Below are 27,628 nucleotides of genomic sequence, written 5' to 3' on the forward strand. Positions count from 1 at the left end.
CCAAATCTACAAACCCCCTGAAAACGCAGTTATCAACGGAATGCAGAGTTCAACATAGAAACAGGTACGCAGCCTGCTCCCGGGAAGTTGTCTATAGGACCCCCCTTTCATGCGGTGCTTGTTATGTCGGAACGACCGGAAAGTGTCTGAACGATCGGCTGAGAGAACACGCTAACAATGTTAGAAACGGGAAAGATGGTTTTCTTGCTCAGCACTGCACTGAGTGCAATTCTGTTTCCCTCTTCAAGGACACAGCGATGCTGTACAAGCACAGAGATGAAAGCACCTGAGTCATTGTCGAGGCCGCGCAGATGGCACGCGAACAGGTGCCTTGTATTAGCAAGCCCTCCGTGGCTCTGTCCGAGAAGGAACTCAGGTTCCTCGAAGGTTTCGGTGCGCGCAAGCAGTTATATTATGTTTACTTTTCTGTTTCGTTTTCTTGTAAATTTTTCTTTGCCGTTTTTTTTTGTGCTTTTGTTTTCTGTCTTTGTTTTTTTCTTGCTCAAGTTCTGTTCTTTGTGCCATATGGTTTTTATCACATGGTTTCTGTCTCCTCTACATGTTTTCGTGCTCTGCGCAGTAAACTCAGTTGGAAGTTAGCGCTCGTGTCTTTCGTGTCCTTCTTGTCTCTGTGTCGTCGTTTTGTTTTCGCGCTATAACTATCATCATGCCATACCAACTAGCCCAAGCTGCCACACTTCTAAGTACCAATGCCACCAAGAAAATTTTTCTAGGTGGCATTGGCTGTACTCAGATATCGGCAAACAGAGCGTTGGTAGTCGATAAAGTGATCTCCGGCAAGGCACTTCGGCATTTATAGATGCGGCAGCGAACATTCGACCATTATCACTGGTAACCATGTTAGTTCGAAAATGAACTCCGCAGTTCCCGCTTGCGTGCTCAAGCATAACAGATGTATCGATAGATTATTGAGGTCTTGAAGGGTTGCACCGCCGTTTTGTATGAAGAGGATCACAGGCTGCTCCCAAGTATGGACGGAGAGGCAGTATTACCACCGCTGGATGATTTTCAAATATTCTGGAATGCTCTCAGATATTCTGGCCCGGTTTTCATAAGGTATTAGCTGCACGTGCATTCGCACGTTATCTACACGTGCATTTTGCACTGTCAGCCGCATTTTCTTGTTCTTGGTGTCCACTGAAGGCCTTAAAAATGATTGAGTTATTCTTCTTACCTCATTTGATACCATGCCATAACAGATCACCTTTTTCTCCTCAATGAATCTATTAGTTCCCATTATCTTCTAATCAGTTGTCTTCTGTTTTAAATGTAGCATCTTGGAGCAAAATATTGACGCGAGATTTTAGCTCAAAGCCGAAAAAAACCAGAGGCCGGATGAAGTGGGAATGTCGGCCTCTTACTGTCACTCTTTATATTCGAGCTTTGCCCTATACAACATCATGTCCTTCAAACTCATTGAAGAAAAACTTCGTGTGGAAGGAATGCCAAAGCCACTAAGACACTAATGATCGAAACAGACTGATTATGCCCATGTTGTATGTTTCAGTAACAATTGTTGACGCAGCACGGGTTTAATGTATCGGGCTCCGTTTTATTCAAATAGATGCGGGGTCTGCCTCATTTCATAATCAAAACTCCATTTTCGAGTTAAAAGCAATTTCCTTATTTTAATTACAACTGTGTTGAAAGCGAAATATAGCTGAGCATGCTTTACACTATAAAAGTTAGCCCAGCTTCGGTTCCTGGATTTGGCATTGAAATAGGAAAAAAATGCCATATATCGTCCATCATAAATTTGCCTGTGACAACTCGAACGCAAAAGCTGTCTGCTTTTCTATCTTTTCTATTGTGAGTCAAATGCAATACTCCCCCCCCCCCCCTTTGGAGACTTTCTGCAGCCAATGTGGTTTCGCAGTGTACCCGGGAACGGGCCACTTTTAAAACTATGACGATGTCGCGTGATGTCGTGGTAGTGGCGTACCTAGCTTCCCTTCACATCACTCAAGTTCACGTCGACGGTCACTATTCACGTTTGATGAGGCACTTAAGCCTTCCACCTTGAAACTTCTCCAGGGCTGCTCCGACGTCATCGCATGAGGCCGTCAAGTGGAACGAGGAGAACGTCAAGAGCACTCTGCACCCACAGGACAAAGACTATGGCCTGGTGAAAGTGTCCGAGCCCAAGACGCCGTACATCTACAACGCAACCAAAGAAAAAGGCCCCGTCAGCGCCCAGGACTTGGCGCAAAGGTACGCGCACATTCGCCGTTTCCCTGAAAAGTTTATTATAGGGCGACAACTTATTCCTATCAGTGGCGCAGCCAGGGGGTGGCACACCAGCCCCGTGTCTCAGTCCACTCCTATATATGTTATCTTGTTTTTTTGTTGTGGCATATAGAGCCTAAAACAACACTCGACCAGATGCGCCTGCCAGAACTTTACTTCACATCAACCCCTCTCCCCCTCGAAAAAATTTTCTGCCAGCGCTACTGCCCTTGCTCCACTGGAAAGACTGTGCATCGTTGGAGGCTTTCCTCTCTCAAGAGACACTAAAGTCTTCAGAAATGTGCCCGATTTCTGGCCAATCGTGTTTGACAGCGCATTGAATTGAGGATAGTCTGAACGACATGTTAGTGGTCATGTTAGCTACGAGCACTATTAAGCTTGAAGTGATGTAGCAAGTGCCACCAGCTGTGTGCACCATCGCGCCTTTGCCCTCATTGTGTGCCGAAAATACTATTGTAATGTGTGGAAACTAAACCGTCACGTTTTTGTTCGTGACCATTTCTTGAGTTGCCAAATTTTCTGTATGTATTTGAACACCATTTTAGATGAGTTACGGAGTTGACCCCCTGTTTAAATATATATATATATATATATATATATATATATATATATATATATATATATATATATATATACGGTAGAAAAAGAGGTCGACAAACGTGCGAAAAAACACTAGTTTTACTAACGTTTCGGCAGGTGGGCCTGCCTTCGTCGGAGTGAATCATATATATATATATAAATTGTTAAGGCGTTTATTAGCCGGCAACGAGCGCGAATACACAATGGCGACAGTCCCAGCCAAGCACGGGCCCTCAGCGCGAGCGGCGTCCTTGTTGGGTAGCCCCACTAGAAGGTACTCAAGAGTTTGACCCATTTCATAGTTCGGAGGCTTCGCTACAATTACCCTGGGGTCAAAGAGGGAGCCGCCTGGCGACCTAACAGCTTGTTATTATGAGCGGGTCATAACAAGGCTTCAGGCGCTCCACGTTGACGATGTCTCGCCCACGGCGGCGCATGTCCGAAGATTGTTCAACGGGTTCGATCAGATAGTTGACGGGTGAGGTGCGCTCGATGACACGGTAGGGGCCTTCGTATTTGGGACGTAGTTTGGAAGAGAGGCCAGCGGCAGAGGTCGGGATCGAGAGCCATACAAGCGCACCAGGGAGGAACGTGGGCTCAGAAGTGGTGGAGCCATCCCGGATACTCTTCTGCCGCTCTTGTTCTTGCGTCGTAAAAGTCTTGGCAAGCTCGCGACACTCTTCAGCATCCTGGCTGTCTCGGAAATAGGTGTACACTCAGATGGATCCGGCGTGTACGGGAGTATCGTGTCCATGGTGTGCGACGGGTGCCTTCCGTACAGCAAGTAGAAAGGTGAAAAACCAGTCGTGCTCTGAGGGGCGGTGTTGTAGGCGTAGGTGACGAAGGGCAGTATATTATCCCAATTAGTGTGGTTGGCAGCGACGTACATAGAAAGCATGTCACCGAGGGTGCGGTTAAAGCGTTCGGTGAGGCCATTCTTCTGTGGGTGGTAAGCAGTAGTTTTGCGGTGGACAGAATGGCACTCCGTCAGAATGGCTTCGACGACTTCCGACAAGAAGACACGGCCTCCATCGCTGAGAAGCTCTTGGGGTGGTCCGTGGCGCAGTATAAATCGATGCAGCAGGAAGGACGCAACATCGCGCGCAGCAGCCGCAGGGAGAGCGGTGGTTTCGGCGTATCGCGTTAAATGGTCAACGGAAACGATGGCCCAGCGGTTACCAGCCGACGTCAGAGGAAGTGGTCCATACAAATAGATACCTACGCGCCCAAAGGGACGGTCAGGGCAAGGTAACGGTTGTAGACTGGCGTGCGACATGTGGGCTGACGGTTTACGGCGTTGGCAAGTGAGGCAAGAGCGAACGAACTGCTGCACAAAGCGGTACATCCCGCGCCAGAAGTAGCGTTGTCGAATGCGATGGTAGGTTTTGAATACCCCAGAGTGCGCGCATTGCGGATCAGAATGGAAGGATTCACATATCTCTGACCGCAGACTGCGGGGTACCACGAGTAACCACTGCCGGCCGTCGGCCTCGTAATTGCGTCGGTGTAGGAGGCCGTCACGAATGGCGAAATGGCGAGCTTGACAATGCACGCGTGGATGGCGTTGCGGATGGATCAGAGAGCATGTAGATGAGCGGGCCGATCCAATTATCCTTTCGCTGTTCGGTAGCGATGATGTCAACATCAATGGCAGAAACAGCAGCCGAGGATACTGAGCAGAGCACATCACCTTCAGGCAGAGGGGAGCGCGAGAGGGCGTCGGCGTCAGCATGCTGGCGTTCGTTGCGGTACAGCACGCGGATATCGTAGTCTTGTAAGCGAAGAGGCCAACGGGCGAGACGGCCTGAGGGATCCTTCAATGATGAAAGCCAGCATAGTGCATGATGGTCGGTGACGACATCGAATGGGCGACCATACAAATAAGGTCGAAACTTTGTAAGAGCCCAGACGATCGCCAGGCACTCTTTCTCCGTGACGGTGTACTTTTTCTCGGCTCTCATTAGCGTACGGCTTGCATATGCTACGACATATTCAGGGAATCCGGGTTTTCACTGCGCCAGGACAGCGCCGAGGCCTACTCCAATGGCGTCCTTGTGCACCTCCGTTGGGGCTGTAGGGTCGTAGTGGTGTAGAATGGGAGGCGACGTCAACAAATGGCGGAGCTTCGCGAACGCGTCGTCGCACTCGGATGACCACGAATTGAAGGGCCCGTTGCTTCTAAGGAGCTTCGTCAGCGGTGATATGATCGTGGCGAAATTTCGTATGAAGCGTCGGAAGTATGAGCACAGGCCCACGAAACTACGCAGTTCTTTGACAGATGCAGGTTTGGGGAATTCGGCCACGGCCTGAAGCTTGGCAGGATCAGGAAGAATGCCGTCTTTGGACACGACGTACCCCAGTATGGTGAGTTGCCGCGCTGCAAAGCGGCACTTTTTCAGATTTAGTTGTAAGCCGGCATTGCTCACACGTGCGAAAACTTCTTTCAGACGTTGGAGATGCGTGGAGAAATCCGGAGCAAAGACAATGACATCGTCGAGGTAACACAAGCACGTGTACCATTTCAAGTTGCGCAAAACGGTGTCCATCATGCGCTCAAAGGTCGCAGGTGCATTACATAGACCAAACGGCATGACGTTAAACTCGTACAAGCCGTCTGGCATGACGAAGGCTGTCTTTGGTCGAGCGTCGTCAGCCACGGGTACTTGCCAGTACCCCGAGCGCAGATCGAGAGAAGAAAAAAAATCGGCTCCATGAAGGCTGTCAATCGCGTCATCGATGCGTGGCAGTGGATAAACATCCCTGCGAGTGATCTTGTTGAGCCGTCTGTAGTCCACACAGAACCGCACAGAACCGTCTTTCTTCGCAACAAGAACAACAGGAGACGCCCATGGACTGTCGGAGGGCCGAATAACGTCGCGTCGGAGCATATCGTCAACCTGATCATTAATTACTCGACGTTCAGCAGGCGACACGCGATATGGACGTTGCCGTAAAGGTGGATGGGCACCAGTGTCGATGCGATGCGTAACAACGGACGTGCGACCGAGAGAACTTCGCCCGACATCGAAAGAAGAACGATATTCTTGTAACAGGTCCAGAAGTTGGGAACGCTGTACGGCCGTAAGGTTGTCAGCGATGGAGGGGCCAAATACATCAGCAGACGACGAATCAGAAGTGGAAACAGCATTGATGGTACACGACCTGGGAGCGCGCGTGTCATCGGGTACGTCCAGGACTTGTGCGTCGTCGACTGGTTCCACTCTGCCGAGACATTCCCCTCGAAGCAAGGTAACAGCGTACGGGAACGGGTTGGTTACAAAAATAGCAGTGTTGCCCTGGTTGACCTGCACGGTCGCGAAAGGTACTAGCAACCCTTTCCTGCTGCAAGCGCGGTCAGATGGCGAAACAAGTCCAATGGTGTCGGAGAGACCAGCGCAGTAGACAGACACAGCCGTCGTCGAGTTTGGAGGCACTGTTGTATCGTCTCTCGTTAGAATCTTGCTCAGTGTCGGGGGACGGTCTTCTGGCGTCAAATGCGAGAAGGGTGAGAGCTCAATTTCGGCAGCGGCACAATGGATGACGGCGTCATGGCGGGAGAGAAAGTCCCATCCCAGGATGACGTCATGAGAGCATGCCTGAATGACGATGAACTGGGCGACATACAGAACGTCCTGGATGACAACGCGAGCTGTGCACCCTGCTGTAGGATGAATCCGGTGCAAACTTGCAGTACGGAGGGATAACCCAGAAAGTGGCGTCGTCACTTTTCGAAGTAAGCGGCAGAGTTTTTCGTCCATAACTGATATGGCAGCTTCAGTGTCAATAAGAGCCGATGCACAAACACCGTCCACAAGCACGTCAATGACATTCGAGGGACTGCTCTGAGGGCTTTCACATTGCGATAGCGTCGCAGTCCTTGCCTCAGGGACTGCGACGACTAGTTTTCCCGCTCATGAGCTGTCGCACTTGGCCGCATGGGAGACAGGGAACGGCGTCGTGGAGACGGTGATCTTCGAGATGGACCTGGGCGAGATTGAGGTGGCATAGACGGCGGTTCTTCGCGATAAGGACGGCTGAGTTGGCCAGCAACAGGTGAAGAAATTGGAGCCGGCTGTACGCGATGGCAATAACGGGCCACGTGACCGGCGTAACCGCACGCAAAGCAGATGGGCCGGTTGTCGGGTGTGCGCCATCTGTTCACCGGGGTAGGTCTCACCCATGTCGCAAGGGCTGATGAACGGAACGGTGGCTGCATGGTGGACTGAAGCTGAGGCTGAAGGGTTACGTCAACATACGTAGCGGGCATACCCGCTGCAACGGACGGAGGTCGTGCAGCAGCTTCAGCGTAGGTCAGAGGGGCGGGTGCTTGAACGACTTGGGGTGGCCTGGCGACCACTTGCGCGTAACTCAGGGACGCAGGAGCCGGAGGCTGTTGGGGGTGGTAAGCAGGCATTACCTCCGCTATTTCCTGTTCAATCGCTCGGCGGATGGGAGGGAGAAGGGTAGTAGCCGATTGTTGAACAGCAGGTTGGTGGGAAAAGGGCAGGAGGGAGAACTGACGCGCGATTTCCTCACGGATAAAGGACTTCAGTTCTGCCATCAACGCCACTTGGTCACAACTGGCCTCCAAGCCAGCAAGCGTTGCAGCTCGTGGTGGAGAGCGTCGGGTCATCGAACGCTGCCGGCGGAGCTCCTCGTAGCTCTGGCACAGTGTGATGACCTCTGCCACCGTGCCGGGGTTTTTGGCGAGCAGCATCGTGAAGGCATCATCGTCGATGCCTTTCATGATGTTTCGGATCTTGTCAGACTCGGACATGGTGTGATTGGATTTGTTACATAGGTCGAGGACATCTTCAATATAGCTGGTGAATGACTCACCAGCCTCCTGAGCACGTTCACGCAAGCGCTGCTCGGATTGCAGCTTGCGAACAGCAGGGCGGCCGAAGACGTTGACGATTGCGGTCTTGAAATCGGACCAGGTGGCAAAATCGGACGCGTGGTTGTTGTACCACAAACTGGCGACACCGGCAAGGTAAAACACCAAGTTGGTCAGCTTGCCGTCCTCGTCCCATTTGTTGGGGACGCTCACGCGGTCGTAAATGGCGAGCCAGTCCTCCACGTCAGTGCCATCAGCGCCAGTGAAGATGGGTGGATCGCGGATTCTGGGGACACCGGGACAAGGGGGTGGCATTGGAGGAGGCGTTTGCTGAGAAGCGTCTTGGTACATAGTAGATGGCAGGGTACGTGATCGTAGCTCCAAAGGCATAGACAGGGATCGCAGCACTCTCCACCAAATTGTTAAGGCGTTTATTAGCCGGCAACGAGCGCGAATACACAATGGCGACAGTCACAGCCAAGCACGGGCCCTCAGCGCGAGCGGCGGTCCTTGTTGGGTAGCCCCACTAGAAGGTACTCAAGAGTTCGACCCATTTCATAGTTCGGAGGCTTCGCTACAATATATATATATATATATATATATATATATATATATATATATATATATATATATATATATATATATATATATATATATATATATATATATATATATATATATAAATATATATATATATATATATATATATATATATATATATATATATATATATATATATTTGTTTGGGTCTAGATTACAAAAGTTAAACTTTTAATTTCTCATTGTGTTCGTCATCCCCCTCCATATCTCGGTCAGGTGGGTCTACGCTTTGCTAGAAAAAAAAACTCGTCACTTTATTGATATCATGTGTGAAGGGTTAGATAAGTTAGTTTAATGATTTATTTATAGGCCGAGAATTTTCTCCATATGATGAAACGATGCAGGCATCAGTGGTGTGCCGCAGTCGATCCAGACATTCAGATTTCAACTCTTGATCGAATTAGCAGAGATTGATTGACTCATTGATTGATTGAGACCACTTGACAACTAAGTGACTTGTTGGTGACCTTACACTATACTTATCCCATAGAGCAAGAATGTTTATATAAACATTGACTTCACGAACATCACATGACGGCACATCATGTGCACGCACTGGAATGATTCCTTAACTATTCATGCATATTTCGGCGCATGAAAATTGCGAAATACGCTGGCATATTTTGTAACTCGGGAGTTGTTGTTGTAAAAAGCTTTAACACTAATTCACATAGCATGCAGAGATTATTACGGAATGCACATAGTGAATATACCCCTATTTTTTATTTTTTTGCCACACGTGACATACTAAGCCTTGAACAGAATATGCCAGCGTAATTTGGGATTCATATGCATAGAAACAATATGTGCATGCATTGTTATGTAATGACTTGAGTGCATAATGTGTTGGCGTGTGGCATTCGTGAAGTCAATGTTCACATTAACATTCTTGCTGTATGTCGTAAGTATAGCGCAAGGTCACCAGCCAGTGACTGAGTTCAATCAATAAATCAACGAATCAATCAATCAATTTCTGCTTATTCTATCCAGACATCAATGCGACATGTGTGGACTGGCTGCTGCATACCATTGATGCCTGCATCGTTGCACCATAAAAAGGAAATTTTTGTGGCTATAAATAAATTATTGAATTAACTAACCAATTTAACCTATGCTTCTTGGTTCCCTGCGCAGATCCTATAGGCTACAGGTAGCATAACCGATCGTGATCATACTTCTATGGGTTCATGGGCCGAAAGCGTGATATCACCCCGCCTCCGTGGTGTAGTGGCTAAGGTACTCGGCTGCTGACCTGCAGGTCGCGGGATCGAATCCCGGCTGCGCGCCGGCTGCATTTCCGGTGGAGGCGGAATTGTTGCAGGCCCGTGTGCTCAGATTTGGGTGCACATTAAAGAATCCCAGGTGGTCAAAATTTCCGGAGCCCTCCACTACGGCGTCTCTCATAATCATATGGTGGTTTTGGGACGTTAAACCGCACATATCAATCAATCAACAAAATCGTGATATCTTTATAAGGCACGCGGAAGAGAACCACTTCAACTTTTCGGCGTCCACCAAAACATATAAACTGACGGGTAATCTTGCACTTCATGTCCTTCGAAATGGGGTGACTTTGTCCGGGAATCAAAACCGCGTCCTAGATCTCAGCATTGCCACAGCTTAACTGATAAGCAACTACGGCACGTAATCATATAACCGTTCGTGCGGCTACTTGTATGTACGTTCACTGAAGCAGTCACATACGCAAGAGAGTGCATGACACCTGTCATCATCAGCAGCAGCAACCTGACCACGCCCACTGCAGGACTAAGGTCCATCCCAAGTCCGCTTGTCAACCCGGTGCTGCGCATTCTGCGGCCAGGTTATATCTGAAAATGTCATCCTATCTGCCCACCTAATTTCTTATCTGCATTTCACGCGTTTGCCTTCTCTTCTAATCCAGCGAGTTACTCCTAATGACCAGTGATTATGATGTCTGCATGCTACGTAGCCGGCCCTTGTCGATATTTTCTTGATTTCAACAATTATATCCTTAAACTCCGTTTGTTCTTTGACCCCCTGTGCTCTCATCCTATCAATTAAAGTTGAATTCCATACAGTTGATGACAGCTGTATGGAACCAGCTGACTCCTTCCTCTCTCTCTCTGTCATGCAGAATAGAAGCCAGCCGCTCCCAGACGCCTGACGCGGCTCGGGCTCAGCGGGAGGAGGATGCGAAAATGTCAGCAGCGGAGAGAGGTATGCGTTCCGTTTTTCAAACGGAGTACACGTGTTCAATTAGATACGCGAAGAGTTTTGCATTTATTACACAAGACAGTCCAGGCCTGAGCTCTCAGAGGCCATTTGGAAGAATTGCGTGGTTGATATCAGCTCCAACAGGTGCCGCAAGGGTCGCAATTGCTTACGAGTATCTGCCGTTTTAAAGTTTTGTAAAGGAACAAACATCCTTATCAAAGTTGAACACTCCATTGGTATTGATGGCCTCATAGAAGCTCGTGTTCAGAAATACACAAAAATAATTTTCTGTTATTAGCGAATTAATCTCTCACGATGCGAGCAAGACTACGCTTGCTAAGAGAATACAAACGTAACAAGCACGAAAACGCGCAATAAGACAATTAGGGTGGCGGCGCCATCTTGAAGTTTCGCACAAGTAGTCGTGACGTCGTGTGAATTGGGCGTACGCAGCTCCTAACTGGTAAAAGTAACGTGGATTGTCATTTGAGAGCGAAATAAATTAGCAGAGCACGTTTCAGGAAATTTTCTTCAGAATATGTCACCGAAAACACGAAAACTGCTATTGTAAATTCGTGAAATCACACGTGATGTTTTGTTGCGAAAATTAAAACTTTGACCTTGATTTTTCTTTAATAGTCAGATTCTGAAATTGTGATCTACGACGTGACTGTTATCAGAGAACATTTTATTAATATCAAGTGACCCACTTATACATTCTGTGTCCCTTTCAAGCTTAATTAGAAAATAAAAATTCTTATTATTTACATCATGATTTGTCGCCTTATATGGTCTCGTTTATTGAAATGAATGTTCTAGTTTTAGCAGCTTGAATACTGGCGAGGCGCTCATCTTAGATGAGCTTGGCCCTGTACACGCACCACTGCATAAATTGCTTATACACTGACGTCACTAAATCAGAAACGTTGGAGCACCATTGTGGTGGGATGAGCCCTTTGTGATGTCACGTTGTTGTGTTATCAGTACATGGCATACTGGTACCTTCGTTATTACGGCGACAGCCTTTGATGCACCGTCAAAGGCGTATGTTTGTCGTCGGCGGGCCGCAGCATCGTGTGCGAGCGATGCGAAAAATCATCAACACCAGAGGACTCAACCATAAAACGTCATGAATCGTTAAAAAATGTGGTGTCAATGTGACGTCATTCACGCGTTGACGTAATCACGTGACATCTATCGAAGGTAGTCCAATCATGAAGGCAACGCGAAACCAGATCAGCTCACTCCGATCTCTGAGTTATGCGGCAGAATCACGTTAGGTACAGAATAATTTCCAGGGGGGAGGGCGTCCCGATTAGCACGTCATCCCGGGTGAAAAAGAAGATGACATCTTCCGAGTTCTCTTAAGTGAATGTTTGAGGAGCTCTGCGAGTTTTCCGTGCACAGATGCCAAATAGTGTTCTAGTGGCGTCGTTATAACATTCAAACAGGTAATTCGACACGTTACTATGGTGCCTTGGCGACGTCTAAGCCGTCATATATATGCTGTGCGTCCATGTCGTCACGTGCAAGCTTTAAAAACTCATGTTTTGTCGTCTTTTTGTGCCCGAAAAGGCACACATGCACGTATGCTGAAATCGCGCCAATGCATTCGTGAATTTTTGCTAATCCATGTTGCGCGCGAAATGCTTTCGTAGAACGCCAACTGGAATTCGAGAGAAAGAGGAAGATTCACTACGATGAGTTCCTTGCCGTAAAGAAAGTGCAGGACAAGATAAAAAAGGGCGAGTGTGAGGAGAAGGCCGAGGACGAGGTGGACCAGGAAGAGACCAAGAAGCAGGCTGAGGCCCAGGTGGAAGAGGCTAAGGCGGAAGCGGCTGTGGCCGAGGCCGAAGCAGCGGCTGCGGCAAAGGCGGCGTCAGCTGGAAAGTTGGCGCGAAAACTGGCCGAGGACGACAAAAAGAAGTGACAAGGCCCGGCTGTCGAGTCGGCTCATAATGCTTGGGTAATGAAGAACGTGAGTTGAACATAGTGCCGATTATTATATTAGTGTATTTTAGCAAGGTACGAAAGTATTGCATGATATTACGTTCTAAGGAGAAAAAAAAAGAGAGGGAGTATGTGTGATTTCTTTTGGTGAATCCTGAGCTGACGCGTACACGGCAATCTTCAAAGAGGCACGTCAATTGTTTTGAGGGTCCCGCGACTCTGCGAAGAGAGTATGGCGATCTCCAAAAAGAGTATATGCATATGATACAGAGAGAGTCATATGCGTACAAGCTAGAACTGCCGAAAAACAGCCATAAGTTTTTTTTTACATGCATCTTATGAGCGACCATGATCCGGTGGCGTCCGCGCTACACTATGCATGCGCCTACTCTCCCCCCTTTCGCGTCAGCGTGGGGAGGTGAAAAGAACCTTTAAGTGCTAACCACTGGCACGCGCATGCTCGCGTCTGCGCGCCAAAAGCGTAAAATGCGCCTCTCGGCGTCGGCGTTGGAGAGCATACGCGAGGAGGCGCAAGGGATCAAGCCAGGCTTGATATTTTTGCCACGCGTAGGCTAGGTCACCACGCGTACAGCGGCGCCAACCAACCTGGGGCCGCGATGCCTCCGAATGTTATGCCTAATGGCCGCCGCTTCGAAGGCACGGCCGAGTGCTGCAAGCAAGCACGGAAACTACTCCAAACGTTCTTGAATGACCGCTTCGTAATCTAGAACGAAACGACGAACGACTGCGAAAGCTGCTAGCGTGACGCGGTTTCGTGCCGAGTTCGAGCGACGCTGACAAATCCAGCGAATGCCGGCTGGCTATGCATGCGCCGGTCCCGAGTGCGATCGTCGGCCGAGTGAAAACACCACAGAGACTACTGAACCATGTCGGTGTTCTTGTGCTTTGATCTGTGATTTTCTGCGCTAAAAACGAGTGTAAACAGACTTCGGAGGTTCGAAGCTTTTAGCGTGAGCCCTCGCCTACCGCGGAGGCAATTCATAGCGGTGTCATCTGCATCCAGCGTAGGCCTCTGCCGTCTAGTTCGTATGCACCAGCACATGCCAGGAACATAGGCTGAAAAAGAATCAACTGTAGTTTCCGTTGCAACATAGACACCATATGCGACGCCCAAAACACCGCGTAGTGCATACGGAGGAGTTTTTATCTGCACTGTGTTTGTTTTCAACATCGCTGAAAGCGAACCTTGCCCTAGCCAGCACATTTCGGTGATGTGAGATCGTACGTTGTATTCTCGAAAGTGTATTCTCGAAACGTATGACACTGAAACATTCGTTGGCTTCGGTGCAAATCGTTTTCGTGTGTTGTAACAAGCGTGCGCTGGTTGGTAGCAGTGTGATGTGATTTCGTGTCGGGTACCAGCGACATTGACGCATTCAGCTGTCAGCGGTCTCATGTCCATTCATGTACAAGATAGAAACTCGAGCGTGCGTTGCTGTGGTGATCGAAAAAGAAAGTTGCATGATTACGAGCTGCTGGTATTGCCTGCTATTTCACTTCTTGCTTGTTTTGCTTCTCTGCCATGCTTAGTAGTACGTGCGTTGTTTGGAGGCATTCTAACAGACACATTCTCACTTTATAGTTCATTCTGATACTCATAGCTATAGGCATACAATGGCGCTTCTCCGTCGTTTTACAGTTTACTATATTATAACACGCGTTTTCTTTACAGCTGGACAGATAACTGAAAAACTTACGAGAAGCACCTGATTTGAAATAATATGCGTGATGACTCGATAGTAGGAAGAGAAGGTCACCACATGTATCCACAGAATGAATGAAGGTGCACTAGTAGTGTACTTCACTTTGTGTAGAAGAAATGCAAAAAGTACCGCATATGACTTATGAGACCTTTCAGAATTGTGCATGCATTTATCTATTCCTCCAGACTGTAATCAGCTGAAGATATTATTAGATGGTTTCGAACATTGAATATTTGAATATGTTTTAAGGACTGCTTCATTTCTGTTTAGTTTTAGTATACACATTACCTTAGACTATATATGCATGCACTTAAGCATATTCAAAATGTCAATGTATTCAGTTTAGCTATGTTAGAAAATTTGCCTAAACTTCTGTACGATGCTCTGGTGCAATCCTATGACCGGTATCTTTCCCATCAAGAATTTTGGGCATGCTTTATTGCATTATAGGGTATTTTGACTATTGATGCCACGTGAAAGCCTCCTACACAGTGCTTGGCTGCAATCTCAAAACCAATGTCTGTCTGATCAAAAAGTGTCAGGTGCATTTTGTAGATGTTAAAGGATATTTAAACTACCAGCAAAGTGCTAAAGATTTCAACACAGCACTGATCCGCAATCACCATCCAGCTAGGAAGTCATTCGTAGTGCCCTCTAACACAATCAAATATAGTTATCATACACTGGAATGATATACTTGGTTTGGTTCGTGATACCAGTGAGTCTGACATTTTGGAGGCACTTGTATCATAATAATGTTCTATTTCTCTCATTTATTACCGGGGTGCATTCAGGGGGTAGTGATATTTGTTTACGTTGGCACACTTATTGCGATAATACTGCTTCAATGCTTTCATTTAGTATATATGTACACCACTCCTGCAGTAGCCTCACATTGGGCTGTCGTATTTGAAAATAAATAAATATACCATCCGAAAGTGTTCTACGCTGTGCTCGCTTCCAATCTGATTACTAATATCTGTTGCATCATGAACTGTCGGGTTTGTTTTATTGCATTAGAGAACATTTTGGCTGCCTTCCATACAGGGTTCAGTTACAGTATTATGACCGATATTTGTGACTTTATGAAGAGTTGAGTGCGGTTTGTCATTTTAGAGAATACTTGAACTACAGACAACCTCCAGAAGTCTTCCATACAGGGTTCGCTTGCAGTCCTATGACCAATATCTGTCTTATGAAACTTTCAGATGCAGTTAGTTTTGTTAAAGCATATTTTGACTACAAAAATGCCCAAAGACATTCCACGTGGTGCTTGGTTTCATTCTTGTGACCAGTATTTGTTGTATCATTAAGAGCCAGGTGCGGTTTCTTGCATTAGAGGATATTTCCAATATGATTATCATCCGACAGCCCTGCACACAGGGCAGAATTAAAGCCTCATGACCTAAATTTAGCACATCATGAAGAGTAGGGTGTGGGTATTTGCATTGGAGGACATTTCGGCTGCAGACAAAGTTCAAAAGCCTTCTATACAGGGTTCAGTTCCAAAATTATGACCAAAATCTGTGACTTCATGAACAGTTGGGTGCAGTTTGTCGCTTTACAGAATACTTTCATCGAGAACAACGTTCAGAAGTGTTCCTTACAGGGTTCAGTTCCAATATTATGACCGATATCAGTGACTTCATGGACACTTTGGCGTGCTGTGTCACTTTAGAGAATACTTTGACAAAAGACAATGTCCAGAAGTCTCCCATACAGGGTTCAGTTCCAACATTATGACCGATACCGGTGACTTCATGAACAGTTGTGTCTGGTTTGTCGCTTTACAGAATACTTTGACTAAAGACATTGTCAAGAAGTCTTCAATACGGGGTTCAGTTCCAATATTATGACGTATATATGTGACTTCATGAATTTTTGGGTGTGGTTTGTCGCTTTAGAAAATACTCTTACTAAAGACAACGTCCACAAGTCTTTCATACAAGGTTCAGTTTCAATCTTTTGACTGATATCTATCACTTCGTGAACAGTTCGGTGTGGTTTGTCGCTTTAGTGAATATTTTGATAAAAGACAATGTCCAGAAGTCTTCCATACAGGGTTCAGTTCCTATATTATGACCTAAATTCATCAAATCATAAAGATAGGCTGTGGGTTGCATTGGAGAAAATTTCAGCTGCAAGCAACGTTCAAAAGCCTTCTATACAAAGTTCAGTTCCAATATTATGACCTACATCTATGACTTCATAAACAGTTGGGTGTGGCTTGTCGCTTTAGAGAATACTTTGACTAAAGACAACGTCTAGAAGTCTTCCATACAGGGTTCAGTTCAAATAATATGACATATATATGTGACTTCATGAATAGTTGGGTGTGGTTTGTCGCTTTAGAGGATACTCTTACTAAAGACAACGTCCAGAAGTCTTCCATTCAAGGTTCAGTTCCACACTTTTGACTGATATCTATGACATCATGAACAGCTCGGTGTGATTTGTCGCTTCATTGAATACTTTGAGTAAAGACAACGTCCAGAAGTATTGCATACAGGGTTCAGTTTTACTATTGTGACCGATATCTGTGACTTCATGAGCAGTTGTTTGCGGTTTGTCGCGTTAGGGAATACTTTGACTAAAGACAACGTCCAGAAGTCTTCCATACAGGTGTTGGGCTCGAACTTCGTGCGTTCCCCGAATAACTTATGTTACCCACCCCGTGGCCGGTGACCCCTCGCCAACAAGGAAGCAGGGCCACCGGAATACGGGACGATGACTGTCTGCTGGCCACAAAGGACGCGACAACTCCGGTGCTCGAAGGGGTGCAATTATGGCACCTTACAGGAGACCAAGCCAGGCTGCAGGTGGCCGGTACCCAGGGAAGGTACACGTACGCGTCCGCCGGACAATCAGAATCACTGGAGGCGACTGCATTGGCGCACGGGCCAATTGTATTGATGGCCTGTCAGCCCGGCATCGCGGGAACTTACTCGGAGGCGCTTTTCCACAACCTGGCAACGCCCGTCGTCGATCTTTCCGGGAACCGGTGTGAAAGAAACCTGAGCGACGGCGGAGAACCGATGAATGGGCAAGAGGCGGTGGGTCTTCGAGGTTGTGGCGAGGAGAGACACATCCGTGCGTTCCGATTGGACTGTAAGAGTGGTGCGTTACTATTGGACTGTAAGAGTGGTTGAATGGGAAGACAAGGGATAAAACCAGGGGTGCAGGGACTGAAAAGGAAGGAAAGAAACGAATAAACGTCTCTATATCCAGATGATGTGGGAGCGGTCGTTTCCTCAAGGTGCCAGCAGATGAAAAGTTCTCGTCTTCGGCTTCCTTGGCGGCAGCAGCAAATGTCACGCAACAAGCGAGAGGCAAGTGGAAAGAACCAAACGGAATGTAACTGGCGCAGTCAGCAGGATCTGCATGGCTGTACTGAGGAGGACAGCGGGGAGCGACATCGGCCGAGACTGACGACAACCATTTTCAGCTGTCTACCACGCTGCGGGATCAAGGAAGCAAGGCTAGTCCACCGGATTCCGAGGAGGAAGAGCGCACCACAAGGCTACTTCAGGCGGGTACCTCTTGATTTTCTGTTGCACGCAGGCGATGACAAAGCAGTACAGCTTGCGGGAGAGAGAAAGGGACAACTCGGAAATGAACGGGGACGGGGCAGGAAACTTGCAGGCGTTCGGAGTCACCGACAGCGGCACGGGGGGTCATGGTAGTGTCATGTCAGATACGGCGTCGAAACAGCAGCTAGCGCTGCTCCAGCTTCAATTAAAAATTGCTGAGGCGGAAACGGAGAAGCAGCGCTTGATTCAAGAAAGCCAGCGACTACGAGCCCGTAATGGGGCAGAGTCCAACGAGAGCGATGACAGCGTAGCGCTTGGCAGAAGGTCAGAGGAAGACAAGCGACTGAATTTCGCAAGCTTGTTAAGGGGTGTACTGGCACCAATGCCGAACCAAGAGGCGCTTGCGCCAATGTGGTTCGAGGATGTTGAGGCAACGCTCGAGTCGTACGAAGTTCAGAGCGAATGGTGGGCCGGGCTAGTTTTGCCACAGTTGAGTGAAAGGGCACGCGGGCTACTGTGCAGGCTTACAACAGAGGAGCGCAAAGCTTATGTTAAGCATAAGTCAAGCATTTTGGAGGGTCTCAGGCTTTCGGCGGCGGAGTACAAGAGGCTGTTTGCGGGATCGTAAAAGGGAGAAAGGGAGTCCTGGGATCAGTTTGCCGTGCGCCTTGAGAATTATTTCGACTATTATGTCCAGAGTTCAAAGGTAGGCACGTTCGAGGAACTCAAGCAGCTAGTGGTCGCGGATCGGTTGAAAGAATGTTTGATTGATTGATTGATTGATTGATATGTGGGGTTTAACGTCCCAAAACCACCATATGATTATGAGAGACGCCGTAGTGGAGGGCTCCGGAAATTTTGACCACCTGGAGTTCTTTAACGTGCACCCAAATGTGAGCACACGGGCCTACAACATTTCCGCCTCCATCGGAAATGCAGCCATCGCAGCCGGGATTCAAACCCGCGACCTGCGGGTCAGCAGCCGAGTACCTTAGCCACTAGACCACCGCGGCGGGGCTGAAAGAATGTTTGAGCCCGGAAGCGAGAGCGCATGTCATTTGTAATCAACAGGAGTCCTTTTTGCTGTCCAGTGGCGTGGCTAGGCTCGCGGAGAGATTCGAGGAGAGCAAAAAGTGCAAGGCAGCGCAAAAGAAGGCAAATGTAGAGGAGTGGCAAAAGAAAGCTAAAACAGCGGTAGATATACCCACGGACGGAAAAGGGGAAAGGCGATGTTTTGAGTGTAAGGGTGCCGACCACATTGCCAGGAATTGCCCCAATAAGGGTTAAGGTGCAAGGCAAGGCACTAGTTCAGCAGGACAACAAAACGGTCTAGTGGTCGCGAGGGTGACGGCTTCTGCATTCGGGTCAGAAATAGCAATGGCAGACAGGTTGTGGCAGCGCAAAGAGCAGAAACAACCCTCACTGGAAACTGTAACGCTTAAGAGCTCAGGTCGATCATTAAACGCCGTGGTAGACTCAGGAGTGGAGGTGAGTGTCATCAGAAAGGCAGTGGTACCTCAGTACGATGGTACGGGTTCGCAGATAAAGTTGACGGGAGCGTTCGGGCAACAGGTAACTGCTGAGTTGGCTTACGTGCCGCTCATAGCTACTTAAGGAAGTCCTTACGTGATGTCCGAGGTGGTGCAGTCGGCCGTGCTTTGTGCAATCACAGATAAGCTGCTAGACGGCACCGACGCGCTGATCACGCCCAACGATTACGCACAGCTTCTTGAGGAAAGGGTTAAACGTGACGTAGTGTCAGACGAGTGTTCAGCAGTCGAGGAGACCGAAGCTATAGTAGAGCTGTCAGATGAGGCATGCGAGGAGCAACGGGCGATGGCAGGCGTCATAACAGCGGAGAGCAACAGCGAAAGTTCCGAGCCGGTCAAAAGCAAACGACAGGAGTTTCGTGAGGCTCAGGAAGCAGACCCGGCTTTGCGAGATGCTTGGACGCAGGCAAAGGCCGGAACGCATAGCATGCTCGTTCAAGACGAGCTATTGTACCATCAGGAACACCTCGCGGGTCGCATCTGCAAACAGTTAGTGCTACCATCACACAGACACAAATAAGTGCTGAAAATGGCTCGCGATTCACCATGGGCAGGTGATTTAGGAGAGCGGAAAACACTACAACGAGTGAAAAGCTCATTTTACTGGCCGCAGATGTCGCGAGATGTAAAGGAGTACTGTAGGTCGTGCCATGAATGCCAGGTGAAATCGCCGACGTGGCAGATAGATAGGGTTCCGATAAAGCCCCTGGCCAGGCCCAGCGCGCCGTTTCAGACAGTAAACATGGACTGCATCGGTACTATGGTACCCCCTTCGGCTAGAGGTCACCACTATGCTCTTTGTGTCGTAGACTTATATACCAGATGGCCAGAGGTATGCCTCCGTTCACTAACGGCAAAGGCTACATGTGACGCGTTACTGCAGATATTGCCTCAACACGGGGTGCCAGAGACAATTTGCTCAGATCAGGGCACCAACTTTACGTCGAGGTTGACACAGGAGATGTTGCAAAGACTGGGGGCAACTCCAAGATTTTCCACGCCCGATCACTCGCAAAGCAACGGCTTAGTCGAGCGCTGGAACGGCACGTCCAAAGAATGCTTTCTCACATAGTCAGCGAACATGGACGCGAGTGGGATAGGATGATTCCGTTTTTGTTACGGGCATATCGTGAGGTCCCACATGCGACTACAGGGCGGTCACCGTTCGAGCTCATGTACGGGCGGGTGCCGAACGGGCCCCTATCCATTCTCAAAAGGACTTGGTCAGGAGACTGGGAAGTGCCGGAATCATTGGGTATGCCAGCAGCGGAATATCTTGCGAAGCTACGAAGTAGTTTGGAAGAAGCTAGCGAAGAAGCCGCCCGACAGAGTGAAGTCCCTCAGAAGGAGTACGTAGGACGCTATAACTTGAGGGCCACAGATAAAGTTTGTCACAGGGGACCAAGTACTATGACTCGAGAAGGAAGGAGAGGGGAAGCTAGTGGCGAAGTGGAAGGGACCGATCACAGTGGTCGAAAAACTGCGACCGTACAGTTATTTAGTTGAGCTCGAGGACGATTCACGCAGAACCATTCACGCTAACAAGCTTCGCGCATATCACGCCCGAGTAACTGCAGTAGGAGTGATATTCGAAGGCGATCAGGAATTTGGAGAGGTTCCGGTCCCACCATGCGGGCTAGAGGCGCAAGCGACGCTGCAGCTTGATGAGGTAGCACACCTGGAGCCCACACAAAGAGAACAGCTGCGAGACTTAATCACGAGGCACCCGAGGGAATTCGCAAACAAACCCGGCACCTGCAAAGTGGGAATCCATAAAATACGAATCAAAGCAGGAGAGCAACCAAGGCGCGCATACCCATACAGAGTGCCGGTGGCGCTGGTGAACGAAGTAGAGAGGCAGGTAAATGAGCTCCAGCAGTGGGGATTAATATACCCGGTTGAAAGTCCGCACGCGTACCCACTGGTCTGCTTATCAAAGAAGGACGGTGGCATCCGCATCTGTTGCGATTACAGGAGACTGAACGAAATAACAGAGACAGACGCAATTCCCATGAGCGTGGCGACTGATCTTTTATACCAAGTAGCGAAGGCTAAGTACATAACTCTGCTAGACATGTTCAGGGGTTACTGGCAAATACCTCTCGACGAAGACGCGCAGGTTTGTACTGATTTTGCCCCTCCCTCAGGCCAGTACGCATGGAGAGTGATGCCCTTTGGGTTAAATGATTCCGCCAGTACCTATCAGAGGGTCATCAATAGTGTACTGGCTCCGCATAGACATTGTGCTTGCGCTTACATTGACGATGTAGCGATATACTCCGAGAACTGGAACGAGCACCTGGAACATTTAGACAAGGTGCTTGTGTCCCTAGCGAAGGCAGGGTTGACGCTCAACATAAGCAAATGTCGGTTTGCACAACAAGAAGTAAAATTCTTGGGGCATATTGTGGGATCAGGCAAGCATGGGGCCGATCCAGAGAAGGTCAGGGCGATAAAGGAGATCCCGGCTCCCGAAACAAAGGGGCAGCTTCGTAGTTTTTTAGGGCTAGCCAACTATTAGAGGGACTACGTGCCCGAGTACTCCAAAGTCGTTATGCTTCTGACTAACCTAACTGGCCGACGTATTCCGCAGAAATTACCTTGGAATGCAGAGGCGCAGGAAGCTTTTGACAAGGTGAAAAACTGTCTAGTGCAGGCGTCGGCGTTGCAGGCACCAGATCCGAGGAAAGAATTTATTCTCGCCACAGATGCATCTGATTACGCCGTTCGTGCGTGCCTGGCACAGCAGGATCTGAGGGCAAAGAGCGCCCTATCGCTTTTCTGAGCAAGAAGCTTAGCCCGGCTCAGACCCGATGCGCCACAATAGAAAGGAAAGCTTATGCAATCATTTGGGCACTGGATAGTTGGATGTTTGGCTGTTTGGCGCTAAAATCAATGTGATTACCGATCATAACCCACTCAAATTTCGAACTCTAACCACTCCGCAGAGCGCTAGGCTGACACACTGGGCGTTGGCACTACAGAAGTATAACCTGGAAATTTAACACAAAAGGGGGTGCCTAAACGCTAATGCCGACGCAATGTCGCGGTTGGTGACTCCTAACGATGACGCATAAAAGGGACGGCGAGTTAAGGGGGGTGTAGGCTTTGTTAGCGCGTGCGCGCGACGGAGTCAACGAGGTACGAGTGACAGTTGGTGCCTCACGTGTTGAGCCAGTGAACATGTGTGCATATGCGGTTGTGTTTGTGTCGCATGTCATAGATACAGTGCAACACAGTTGGAGGGGAGGTGTTGGGCTCGAACTTCGTGCGTTCCCCGAATAACTTATGTTACCCACCCCGTGGCCGGCGACCCCTCGCCAACAAGGAAGCAGGGCCACCGGAATGTGGGACGATGACTGTCTGCTGGCCACAAAGGACGCGACAACTCCCGTGCTCCAAGAGGTGCAAATATGGCGCCTTACAGGAGACCAAGCCAGGCTGCAGGTGGCCGGTACACGTGGAAGGTACACGTACGCGTCCGCCGGACAATCAGAATCAGCGGAGGCAACGGCATTGGCGCACGGGCCAACTGTATTGATGGCCTGTCAGGCCGGCATCGCGGGAACTTACTCGGAGGCGCTTTTCCACAACCTGGCAACGCCCGTCGTCGATCATTCCGGGAACCGGTGTGAAAGAAACCTGAGCGACGGCGGAGAATTGATGAGTGGGCAAGAGGCGGTGGGTCTTCGAGGTTGTGGCGAGGAGAGACACATCCGTGCGTTCCGATTGGACTGTAAGAGTGGTGCGTTACGATTGGACTGTAAGAGTGGTTGAATGGGGAGACAAGGGATAAAACCAGGGGTGCAGGGATAGAAAAGGAGGGAAAGAAACGAATAAACGTCTCTATATCCAGATGATGTCGGAGCGGTCGTTTCCTCAAGGTGCCAGTAGATAAAAAGTTCTCGTCTTCGGCTTCCTTGGCGGCAGCAGCAAATGTCGCACAACAAGCGAGAGGCGAGCGGAAAGAACCAAACGAAACGTAACTACAGGGTTAATTTCCAATATTATGACCGATATCTGTCACATCATGAAGTGTCATGCACAGTTAGTTGCATTAGAGCACATTTCAACCATGAAAAATGCCCAAAACGCATTCTATGCAGTATTTCGTTCCTTTCTTACGAGCAATATCTGTTGTATAAATAAGAACCAGGTGTGCTTTGTTGCATTAGAGGATATTTCTTACACACACATCAGCTGAAAGCCTGATACTCTGGCCTAAATTGTAGTCTTATGACTTAAATCTGCCAGATCATGCGTGATTATTAAGTTGAGTGCTATAAGATATGAAGCGTAGATGTACTGAAGGTACTAGCATATTCACGATATTGTTATTAAGTTTGGTACTGCAGGTATATAAACCGGGTGGTTTGTAAACCTGATTAGAAGGGCAGCCGCCGCCTCATTCACCGAAGAGAGAAGGGGAGGGGGGGGGGGGGGTGCTCAATGTCAACTCCATATAATAACATAATAGGGAGGGGGTGCTAAGTCAGCCCCAACATGGACATAATAGAAAGGAGGAGGGGGCACTGCGACGAACGTTTGCCCCCCCCCCCCCCTATAGGGAGAACCCTGCACATGCCTATAATAGACGTACAGTATCCTAAACGCGAATGTTCATTTGCGGGAGCGGCGCACGCACCGATGTTGATTTCTGGTGCATACCGCTGTATTTACTTTGAGCACTGGAACGTCAATCACTTCTAAAGTAGTCTAAACTGTGGTGAGTGAAGCACTATCAATTTTTCGCACTTTTCGCACTTTTCGCACTATCAAATTTTCGCACTGGCACGCGTCTGCACTCGCCTATGCATGCGTCAAAAGCGTCTATTCGCGCCTGTGATGAAATTGGCGCGCAACCACTGGCACACGTCAACCGCGTTGACAGCCACGCGTCGAAGGCCGATGCACAATGTTGCTTGATCGTTTGGCTTAGAATTGCCCAAGTTCAGCACAGAACGGCACGTTCTTCACTGGAGGGGGTTTGTATGTTTTAGAGGATATGAAAATATGTTAAAAAATTGATAGTGCTTCACCCACCACAGTTTACACTATTTTAGAAGTAATTGACATTCCAGTGCCCAAAGTAACTGCAGCGGTATGCACCAGAAATCAACATCGGTGCGTGCGCTGCTGCCGTGAATGAACATTCGCGTCTAGAATACCGTTCGTCTATCATAGGCGTGTACAGGGTTCTCCTTCAGGAGGGGGGAAGTTTGTCATTGTGCCGCCCCCCTTCCTAATATGTTCATGTAGGGGCTGGCTTAGCGCCCCCTCCCTAGTATGTTAATATATGAAGTTGACATTGAGCTCCACCCTCATCTCTTCGGTGAATGAGGCGGCGGCTGCCCTCCTGATCAGGTTTACAAACCACCGGGTTTCTATGCGTGCACTACCAAATTTATTAACAATATATTGAATATGCTGGTGCCTTCAGTATATTTACACATTATATTTTATAGCACTCAACTTAATAATCACGCCTGAAACTCCATGATCTAACAGTTTTAAGTCAGTCATAAGACTGCGATTGAGGCCAAAGTAGCAGGCTTTCGGCTGATGTGTGTGTTCGAAATATCCTCTAATGCAACAAAGCACACCTGGTTCTTATTGATACAACAGATATTGGTTTTAAGATAGGAACCAAATACAGCATAGAACACCTTCGGGCATTTTCTATAGTCGAAATGTGCTCTAATGCAACGAACTGTGCCTGACACTTCATGATGTGACAGATATCGGTCATTATATTGCAACTCAACCCTGTATGGAAGACTTCTGGATGTTGTCTTTAGTCAAAGTATTTTCTAAAGCGACAAACCGCACCCAACTGTTCATGAAGTCTCAGATATCGGTCATAATATTGGAACCGAACCCTGCATGGAAGACTTCTGGACGCTGTAATTTTAGTCAAAGTATTCTTTAAAATGACAAACGACACCCAACTCTTCATGAAGTCACAGATATCGGTCATGATATTGGAACTGAATCCTGTATGGAAAAGTTCTAGACATTGTCTTTAGTCAATGTATTATCTAAAGCAACAAACCACATCCAACTGTACATGAAGTCACAGATATCGGTCATAATATTGGAACTGAACCCTGTATGGAAGACTTCTAGACGTTGTCTTTACTCAAAGTATTCTCTAAAGTGACAAACCACACCCAACTGTTCATGAAGTCACAGATATCGGTCATAATATTAGAACTGAGCACTGTATGGAAGGCTTCTGGACTTTGCCGTTAGTCAAAGTATTCTCTAAAACGACAAACGACACCCAACTGCTCAGGAAGTCACAGATATTGGTCACAATATTGGAACTGAACCCTGTATGGACTACTTCTGGATGTTGTCTTTACTCAATGTATTATCTAAAGCAACAAACCACATCCAACTGTACATGAAGTCACAGATATCGGTCATAATATTTGAACTGGACCCTGTAAGGAATATTTCTGGACATTGTCTTTAGTCAATGTATTTTCTAAAGTGACAAACCACACCCAACTGTTCATGAATTCACAGATATCGGTCATAATATTGGAACTGAACCCTGTATAGAATTCTTCTGGACATTTTTACTCAAAGTATTCTCTAAAATGACAAATGACACCCAACTGTTATTGAAGTCACAAATATAGGTCATAATATTGGAACTGAACCCTGTATGGAATACTTCTGGACTTTCTCTTTACTCAAAGTATTCTCTATAACGACAAACAACACCCAACTGTTCATGAAGTCACAGATATCGGTCATAATAATGTAACTGAACCCTGTATGGAAGACTTCTGGACGTTGTCTTTAGCCAAAGTATTCTCTAAAACGACAAACGACACCCAACTGTTCATGACGTCACAGATATCAGTCATGATATTGGAACTGAACTCTGTATAGAAGGTTTTTGAACGTTGTCTGCAGCCGAAATGTTTTCGAATGCAACAACTCACACCCTATTCTTCATGATGTGACGGATTTAGGTCATGAGGCTGTAATTGTGTCTTGTTAGGAGGGCTTTCGAATGATAAGCATATTGGAAGTATCCTCTAATGCAAGAAACCGTATATGGATCTTGATGATACAACAGATACTGGTCATAAGAATGGAACCAGGCACTACGTAGAATGCCTCTGGGTATTTTTTGTAGTCCAAATATGCTCTAATGCAACTAACTGTACCTGAAACTTTTATGATAAGAAAGATATTGGTCATAGGACTGCAACTGAACCCTGTATGGAAGACTTCTGGACATTGTCTGTAGCTAAAGTATTTTCTAAAACGACAAACCGCACCTAACTCTTCATCGAGTCACAGATATCAGTCATAATACTGGGACTGAATCCTTCATTGAAGGCAGCCAAAATGTTTTCCAATGCAATAAAGCACACCCGACAGTTCATGCTTCAACAGATATTATTGAACAGATTAGAACTGAGCTTAGCGTGGAACACTTTCGGATGCTATATTTATTTATTTTTAAATACGGCAGCCCAATGTGATGCTACTGCAAAAGTGGTATACATATATACAAAATGAAAGGATTTAAACAGTAATATCACAAAAGGTGTGCCAACGTGAACAAATATCACTACCCTTGAGTGCACCCTGGTAAGAAATGACAGAAATAGAACACTATTATAATAAAAGTGCCTCACTGGTATCAAGATTTTGGTATCAGACACACTGGTATCAGGAATCAAACCAAGTAAATATATCCGGTGTTTGATAACTTTATTTGAACGTGTTAGAGAGCGTTACAAATGACTTCCTAGCTGGATGGTGATTGCGGATCAGTGCTGTGTTGAAATCTTTAGCACTTTGCTGGTAGTTTAAATATCCTTTAACATCTACAAAATGCACCTGACGCTTTTTGATCAGACAGACATTGGTTTTGAGATTGCAGCCAAGCACTGTGTAGGAGGCTTTCACGTGGCATCAATAGTCAAAATACCCTATAATGCAATAAAGCATGCCCAAAATTCTTGATGGGAAAGATACCGGTCATAGGATTGCACCAGAGCATCGTACAGAAGTTTAGGCAAATTTTCTAACATAGCTAAACCGAATACATTGACATTTTGAATATGCTTAAGTGCATGCATATATAGTCTAAGGTAATGTGTATACTAAAAATAAACAGAAATGAAGCAGTCCTTAAAACATATTCAAATATTCAATGTTCGAAACCATCTAATAATATCTTCAGCTGATTACAGTCTGGAGGAATAGATAAATGCATGCACAATTCTGAAAGGTCTCATAAGTCATACGCGGTACTTTTTGCATTTCTTCTACACAAAGTGAAGTACACTACTAGTGCACCTTCATTCATTCTGTGCATACATGTGGTGACCTTCTCTTCCTACTATCGAGTCATCACGCATATGA

At 47.4% G+C, this 27,628-nt stretch overlaps 1 protein-coding gene across 1 annotated transcript in view; it reads left to right on the forward strand.

Moving 5' to 3' along the window:
* LOC119161883 (uncharacterized) overlaps positions 1-27,628 on the forward strand; it is a 47,270-nt gene that overhangs the window by 11,326 nt on the left and 8,316 nt on the right. The window contains exons 2-4 of the mRNA XM_037414388.2: positions 2,056-2,232; positions 10,401-10,483; positions 12,139-12,458. Coding sequence (XP_037270285.2) covers positions 2,056-2,232; positions 10,401-10,483; positions 12,139-12,410 — 532 coding nt within the window. The 3' untranslated portion in view covers positions 12,411-12,458. The remainder of the gene's footprint in view (positions 1-2,055; positions 2,233-10,400; positions 10,484-12,138; positions 12,459-27,628) is intronic.

The sequence above is a fragment of the Rhipicephalus microplus genome, chromosome X (assembly GCF_043290135.1).
Source record: "Rhipicephalus microplus isolate Deutch F79 chromosome X, USDA_Rmic, whole genome shotgun sequence".
Lineage (NCBI taxonomy): Eukaryota > Metazoa > Arthropoda > Arachnida > Ixodida > Ixodidae > Rhipicephalus > Rhipicephalus microplus.